Genomic DNA, 8,394 nt, shown 5'->3' on the forward strand with positions numbered 1-8,394 from the left:
CTATCTTGAGCGTGACACGAAACGGACGCAAAAAAGGAGAAAACTAAAGGCACAAAACAGTGAACTGAAGCAGAGGCACGGATCGCTTCGCGAATCGAAAGAATTTCAAAAGCTAAATCGGCGTCCATGGGCGTGCGAGCGTAGATATGGATTCCAGCCTTTTCCGTTCGAGTTTGGATTGATTAGTTCCACCCCATATCAGCCCTAAGTGATATAAATACATCAAAGAATGACTTTTTAAGGGTTAGACATTATCTTTGAAGGCAAGAACAAGCAAGGAGCAAGGTGGAAAATTCGAAAACGTGTTTTTATCTTTCTTCTTCCTTTTTATATTGTTGGTGATGAATTCTAATATTGTAGTTGGGTGCAAACAATTATAAGTAGCTAAGCTATTTTATCTAGGGTTTGAAGGAACCTTTTGGAGAACGAAATTCCATTACGTTTAATATAAGTTTGCCATTGAATTTTCTCTACTTGTTCAACTATGTGATTATTGTAGTTGATTGAAGGGTCCTCAATTGACTGTGCCTATTTACTGTGTATTGCTTGAAAAAGAGTACACATTTAGGTAGTTGTTGAATAACATCACTCTTAACGTAAATGAGGACTAAATATGGAGGGTTTAAAGGTTGGATTAGGAATAAAGAAACATTTATGCTATCTTAGTGAGCAGTGAACTAATGCCAGCTAGCGTAGTTCGAAAGAATACGCCTAGTAAATTATGGTAATTGCTCGGAAGAGAATTATGACTCCCAAAGTACTCACGATCGGTAGAAAATACTTAGGCAAATTTATAGGAAACGTAGCGGGGAGAATTTCGAAGAAGGGGAAAATCATAACTCTAGACCTTTCCAATATTGTTTATAAATATTTGCTTTGTTAGTAATAAAATTATAGTTTTTTAATTACTTATCTTTTAGTTAGTAAACACTCAATTCATTATCCAATATTTCTGCAAGTTGATTACTTGAATTCTTGCGAAACTAGTGGTTGTAATTAATAGGTTAATTCTCCGTGGGATTCAACTTCGGACTTGTAAACCAGATTATATTTGAAAGTTTAATCTTTTTTAAGTAGTATATAGGCGGATAATCACAATTGTGCTTGTCTTACAGAAACCTGGTTTCCATAGATGATTGCAACAACTAACTTCACAACATGTAAAGCATATGTATCTTGAATTTTGCTGTTTCCGTAATATAAGGGAGAATACCCCATGATTGGTTCAAATCTATTCCTTTTGGTGATTGATAGCTTCATTTTCCTGTGATATGCAGAATTTCCTCTTGCTCAGACAAAAATTGTTGTTTTTTTCCGGATTCAGAGACCAACAAATTCCATTGACAAGCTTAATCCAGGTAAAAGTCGTTTCAAGGTCTCGTCATTGTGTTCTTCATTTGTTTATGGTTTCATTACTTTTCCATGCCTCTTATTACTTGAAAAGTGAGTGATCTTGATCCTTTGTTTCTTTAGATTGCCAAAAGAAACGAAAACGTAGTAGTAGTAGCTTGGCAGTGTCGAAGAAGGGGAGAAGATTGCTTCCCTTCAATCCTTGTGAGGATCCTACCAGGAGACTGGAACATATGGCGTCTCTTGATACTGCTTTGACAACAACTGAAGCAGAATTCAGTAATGAGCTTACTTATATGTCAGGCATGGCTGCAAGATCAGCCAATCGTGCTGCACTTGAACGAGACGGGATGCAGGTATAGCAAAACATAGAAATATTGGGAACATTATATTTTGGCCAAAGAAATGTGTTAGACTTCAGAGTTGGCAGGGTAATGATGAACTAAACTTTGGAAATACCAAGAACAGCAATTCAAAAAATATACTACAATATTGCTTTATCACTTTGTAAAACATGCCCCTTTTGATTTCTATGTAATCAAAAATATTTGCCAAACAAGAAAGCAATAGCAACTGTAAATGTCAAAAGTAACGACACAAGGAGAGATCGTGGAAGGATTTGATTATTCTTTTGGTCAGAAAAACTCAAGCTGCTTTCACATGGCGTGTTACTTGATTAATTCTAAATCTTAAGCCTTTGGTTATATTTCTCAAACTGAAGGTGTTGTTAGAACTCTGTATTCAAAATCAGTAAATGAACAAACGTTAGTTTTAGAAATGAAAGCAGAAAATTCCGAGCCTACAAGTTTCTTGTGTTTCCTTAAGGAATTTAATCCCCTTACAATGCCCAAGGTTACGAATTAGTTCCTCCCAGAATAGAATGGAATAACTATTCTGTGATAGCGGCACTTCAAATCACAGAATTTCGGCGAACTCAAATGGCGGAGCAAATCACACAAAATGCTTATGTTTTGGGTTTTGGAAAAACAACGCAGAATGCAGAAGTTTGAGGGGAGTGATTTCAGATTTTTTTCGGTAGTGAAAATGAGGCTAAACCTCTCTATTTATAGCCAACAAGGTTGAGTACCAACAAGTGCAAAGGTGCCTGTTCAATGATACGATGTCTATTCAGCTATTGAATGGAACGTTTCAGCTGTTGGTCGCGAAATAATTCCGCGATCTTCCAATGCGCGAAAATGATTCCGCGATCTTCCAACTCGAAAAATATTTAGAAAAGAAAATGTTAAATAATGGAAAAGAAAATAAATTTGGTCCAAAAAATTATCAATCATATCAATAGACCAAAATCCGAAGCCGAAGTCGAAGCTGAAGCCGAAGCCGAAGCTGAGCGAGCGACGACGACGGCGCGAGACACCACTCCTTCTTAACTCTTTAAGAGCTAGAAGATGAGCTTCTATATTTATACACAAAATTTTTCTTTCCTTCTTCCAATGAGGGACACAATGCATTAGTAAAGTGAACTAATTCAAAATTTCACTTCCCTCCATTTCTTTTCCCACTATTTTTCATTCACACGTCTTTTGATATTAATAACTAAACCCAACAATCCCCCACATGAATGGGGAATGACTATCTGAAATAAATATGCATGAAAAACTGTGTGTGATTTACAAGTAAGGATTAACCGCATCTGGATAAGTAGGTTTCCCTTTGAACTTTCTGAAGTGAACATATATCGGCTATACTTGATCAATCGGTAGATTTGATATCTTTGAACCGTCGAATTTTGGTGTATACCTAGACAGCCATATGTCACACTATCAACCCTTAACCGTCTTTGGTTCTCATTGTTGTGTTTGTTTCAGCCATGAACACCGCTTGGTTTTATAAGTGCGTAGAGAACTGGCCTTAGAACATTCTCCTTGAAGCGCCTTACACTTCACACTTATATAGGTGATTCCTAAATGTATTATCCCGTAGATACACTATTTGATATACCCCGTATCAAACTTAGAAACCATTAAAAAGTCCTAACGCTTTATCCTTGGTACTGAACATTGTCTGCATCATGAGAATGGACCAAAATTTTATTTGACAATGTTGAACCGTCACTAATGACTTTGTTTGATCTCCTTGAACTTAGATCTTGGGATCTCCAATCTTCTAGGTAGAGTTACCGCCATAGTGACTTGTCCTCGGCCATAGTCCCATTCCCTTTGATAACTTCTCAACCGCCTCTCTAGGTAGGCCTTTTGTAACCAGATTCGATACATTATCTTTTGACTTTACAAATTCAATTGTGATAATTCCACTAGAGAGTAGTTGTCTAACGGGGTATTATGTCTTCGTCGAATGTGACGATATTTCTCGTTATACATAACGCTCCCAGCCCTTCCTATTGCTGCTTGACTGTCGCAATGTATGCATACAGGTGCTAAAGGTTTGGGCCAAAATGGAATGTCTTTTAAGAAATTCCGGAGCCATTCAGCTTCTTTACCGGCCTTGTCTAAAGCTATAAACTCAGACTCCATTGTAGAGCGAGCGATGCATGTCGTTTTGGATGACTTCCAAGACACTACTCCTCCAGCAATGGTAAAAATATATCCAATTGTGGATTTTATTTCTGTTGATCCAATTTGCATCACTATATTCCTCAATAACTGCGGGATAATTATTGTAATGCAATGCATAGTCTTGAGTATATTTCAAATATCCCAAAACTCGTTTCATTGCTATCCAATGAGCTTGGTTGAAATTACTTGTGTATCGACTAAGCTTGATTATTGCACAAGCTATATCAGGTCATGTACAATTCATAATGTACATCAAACTTCCCAACACTCGAGCATATTCCAACTGAGATTTGCTTTGACCTTTATTCTTTACAAGAGTATGGTTTAAATCAATTGGCGTTTTTTTACTTCTTTAAAGTCCAAATATTTGAACTTTTCAAGAATTATTTTAATATAATGAGATAGAGAAAAATCTAGACCTTGAGGAGTCTGAAGAATCTTAATTCCCAAAATTAAATCGGCAACTGCTAAGTCTTTCATATCAAACTTACTAGTAAGCATGCGCTTAGTAGCGTTTGTGTTAGCAATGTCATTACTCATTATCAACGTATTATCCACATATAAACAAATAATGACTATTTGATTTGGGGTATTCTTAATGTAAACACATTTGTGACACTCATTTATCTTGAAACTATTTGACATCATTGTTTGGTCAAATTTCGCATACCATTGTTTTGGTACTTGTTTTAGTCCGTAAAGTGACTTAACAAGTCGACACACCTTCTTTTCTTTTTCGGAAACTACAAACCCTTCAGGTTGTTCCATATAGATTTCTTCATCTAAATCTCCATTTAAGAAGGATGTCTTTACATCCATTTGATGGATTTGAAGGCCATACACGGCGACTAACACTATTAACACTCGGATAGATGTAATCCTTGTTACCGACAAGTATGTGTCAAAGTAATCAAGACCTTCTCATTGTCTAAATCCTTTAACAATTAATCTTGCCTTATATTTGTCAATAGTACCATCAAATTTCATTTTCTTCTTGAAAATCCACGTAGAACCCAAAAGTTTATTTCCCGGAGGAAGATCAACCAATTCCCAAGTATGATTACTTAATATGGATTCTATCTCACCATTGACTGCCTCTTTCCAGTATTGTTGTTCCGAGGGACACATTGTTTCTTTGAATGTTTGAGGCTTATTTTCTAACAAGAATGCCAGAAAATCTGGTCCAAAGAAAGTAGTTGTCCTTTGACGTATACTACATCTTGGATTATCCTCATCAAAAGTACTTTCCTTTGTTTCTTCCTGAGGTCGCTTAGATTTTTCATTAGACGACTCACATTCCATTTTATACGGATAAATATTCTCAAAGAATTCAACATTATCGGATTCAATTACCGTATTAATATGAATGTCGGAATTTTCTGATTTATGAACCAGAAAATAATATGCCTTACTATTTGTTGCATATCCTATGAAAACACAATCAACGGTTTTTGGTCTAATCTTTACCCTTTTGGGTTTAGGAACTTGTACTTTAGCCAACCCCCCCCCCCACTTTAAAATATTTTAAGTTGGGCTTTCTTCCTTTCCATTTTTTTTATATGGAATAGATTGCGTTTTGCTATGGGGAACTCGATTCAGTATTTGATTAGCTGTAAGAATAGCTTCCCCCCACAAGTTATAGGTAAACCAAAACTTATTAACAAGGCATTCATCATCTCCTTTAGCGTTCTATTCTTTCTTTCTGCAATTCCATTAGACTGCGGTGAGTAAGGGGCAGTTGTTTGGTGAATAATGCCATTTTCCAAATATATTTCTTCAAAAAGAGATTCATATTCGCCACCCCTATCACTTCTTATCATTTTGATCTTTTTGTTTAGTTGCGTTTCAACTTCATTTTTGTATTGCTTGAATGCATCAATTGCTTCTTCTTTATTATTGAGTAATTAAATATAGCAATATCTAGTACTGTCGTCAATGAAATTTATGAAATACTTTTTTCCACCGCAAGATGGTATTGACTTCATGTTGTAAATATCTATGTGAATTAAGTCTAAAGGATTTGAATTCCTTTCAACTGACTTATAAGGATGCTTAACATACTTTGATTCCACACATATTTGACATTTCGAGCTATTGCATTCAAACTTAGGCAATACTTCCAAACTAATCATTTTTCACAAAGTTTTGAATTTGACGTGGCCTAAACGTTCATGCCATAAATTATTTGACTCAAGCAAGTAAGAAGAAGCTGAAATTTTATTCATATCAATGGCAATTACATTGAGTTTGAAAAGGCCCTCAGTCAGGTAACCTTTTCCTATATACATTTCATTCTTACTAACTACAACCTTATCGGAAACAAAAACACACTTAAAGCCATTCTTGACTAGAAGTGATGTCGAGATTATATTCTTCTGCATTTCAGGAACATGAAGAACATCATTTAGAGTCACAATCTTGTCAGAAGTCATCTTCAAAGCTATCTTGCCCATTCCTTCAATTTTTGCAGTAGAGGGATTTGCCATAAACACTGTCTCATTGGGTCTAGCGGGAGCATAAGAAGTAAACAACTTCTTGTTAGCACAAACATGTCAACTTGCTCAATCCACCATTCTCTAGGATTTCCGACTAGGTTGCATTCTGAAAGCATGGCACATAAATCATCTATTTTATCATTCTTCTCAATCATGTTTGCTTGACTTTTCTTCTTGTCCTTCTATGGTGCACGACATTCAGAAGCCTTGTGTCCAACCTTTCCACAGTTGTGGCAATTACCTTTGAACTTCTTCTTGCTTGGGTAATTCTTTGGTCCAGATGGCTTCTTTCTCTTTTTACTCGTTGAAGCTTCCTCAACAATATTTTCACCCATTATTGTTGAATTTCCACGAGACTTCTTCTCAACAGCCTTGTGGTCCTATTCAATTCGTAGACGAACAATAAGGTCTTCAAGCGTCATCTCCTTGCGCTTATGTTACAAGTAATTCTTAAAGTCCTTCCACAGTGGAGGCAGCTTTTCAATAAATGCCGCAACTTGAAACGCTTCATTTATGACCATACCTTCAATCATAAATTTATAATTAGTACAATAATCAATATCTTGAATAAAATCATTTACTCATTTTATACCTTTAGCAAGGAGGCCATGAACAATAACTTGCAATTCTTGGACTTGCGTTATGACAGATTTATCGTCAACCATTTTGAAATCCAAAAATTTGGCGGTCACAAACTTCTTTAGTCCAACATCTTCAGTCTTGTACTTCTTTTCAAGAGCATTCCATAATTCTCTTGATGTTTTCATGATGCTATAAACATTGTACAAGCCATCTTCCAAGCAACTTAAAATATAGTTTTTGCATAAGAAGTCAGAATGCTTCCATGCCTCAGTGACCACAAATCGTTCATTTTCAGGAGTTTCTTCTCCTAGAACTGGAACATCTTCACTGATAAAGCACTGTAAACTGAGTGTGGTCAGGTAGAAAATATTTTTTGCTGCCAACGCTTAAAGTCGACACCGGAAAACTTTTCGAGTTTTTCTGCCGGTGCCATCGCCAGTGCAGGAGTTGTGCGACTTGAAGACGCATTTGTCGTTGCAACAATAGTCCCAACAGAACTATTCTGTGGTTCCGCACTCGTTGTCATCTTTTTGTCAAAAAAATTGACAAATAAAATTAGTATCTCGGTGAAGTTTTTATATCTTCAAACCAAATACAAACAACCGAGTTTTAATATCTCGGATTGAGTAGAAAGTCACAAAGACTTTTATCTCAAACTGGAGTAGAAAATTCGAAGATTTTAATCTCCAAAATGGAAGTAGAAAATCAATTAGATTTTAGTCTCCCAAAGCAAAAAGTTAGATTGAATACAGAAATAAAACGTTAAATTCCTTAAGCTTGTTAGAACACTGTATTCAAATTCAGTAAATGAACAAACATTATTTTAAATACGAAAGCTAAAAATTCCGAGCCCACAAGTTTCTTGTGTTTCCTTAAGGAATTTAACCCCTCACAATGCTTAAGGTTGTAGATTAATTCCTCCCAAGATAGACCGGAATAACTATTCTATTATAACGACACTTCAAATCACAGAATTTCGGCGAATTCAAATGGGGGAGCAAATCACATAAAATGCTTACGTTTTTGGTTTTGAAAAAACAATGCAGAATGCAGAAGTTCGAGGGGAGTGATTTCAGATTTTTTTTGGCAGTGAAAATGAGGCTAAACCTCTCTATTTATAGTCAGCAAGGTTGAGTCCCAATAGGTGCAAAGGTGCATGTTCAATGATAAGGTGTCTATTCAACTATTGAATGGAATGTTTCAGCTATTGGTCACGAATTAATTCCGCGATCTTCCAATGCGCGAAAATGATCCCGCGATCTTCCAACGCGAAATTATTTTAGAAAAGAAAATATTAAATAATGTAAAAGGAAATAAATTTGGTCCAAAAAATAATCAATCAATCATATCAATTGACCAAATCCAAATTCAAATTCGAATCCGAATCCGAATCTGAATCCGAATCCGAAGTCGAAGCCGACCCGAGCGAGAGA

At 35.9% G+C, this 8,394-nt stretch overlaps 1 protein-coding gene across 1 annotated transcript; it reads right to left on the reverse strand.

Moving 5' to 3' along the window:
- Positions 1-1,995: 1,995 nt before the first annotated feature.
- On the reverse strand, positions 1,996-7,487 carry LOC142163339 (uncharacterized). The gene is made up of 6 exons (XM_075220613.1): positions 7,369-7,487; positions 7,000-7,288; positions 6,621-6,759; positions 6,434-6,485; positions 6,194-6,389; positions 1,996-2,085 (listed from the first exon to the last, which is right to left on the reverse strand). The coding sequence occupies exons 1-6, from the start codon at positions 7,485-7,487 to the stop codon at positions 1,996-1,998; spliced, it is 885 nt and encodes a 294-aa protein (XP_075076714.1).
- Between the last annotated feature and the right edge of the window lie 907 nt (positions 7,488-8,394).

This window comes from Nicotiana tabacum, chromosome 8 (assembly GCF_000715075.1).
Source record: "Nicotiana tabacum cultivar K326 chromosome 8, ASM71507v2, whole genome shotgun sequence".
Classification (NCBI taxonomy): domain Eukaryota; kingdom Viridiplantae; phylum Streptophyta; class Magnoliopsida; order Solanales; family Solanaceae; genus Nicotiana; species Nicotiana tabacum.

Excerpts from the sequence above, each read along its gene's own strand:
- LOC142163339 (XM_075220613.1), bottom strand. The coding sequence starts at position 7,487 with ATGACAACGAGTGCGGAACCACAGAATAGTTCTGTTGGGACTATTGTT. Across the intron at positions 7,289-7,368 it reads CCGGCAGAAAAACTCGAAAA|TGAAGATGTTCCAGTTCTAG; the intron begins GTTTTCCGGTGT and ends GTGCTTTATCAG. Across the intron at positions 2,086-6,193 it reads GTGTTTTTGTTTCCGATAAG|AGTTCTAACAACACCTTCAG; the intron begins GTTGTAGTTAGT and ends TTTTGAATACAG.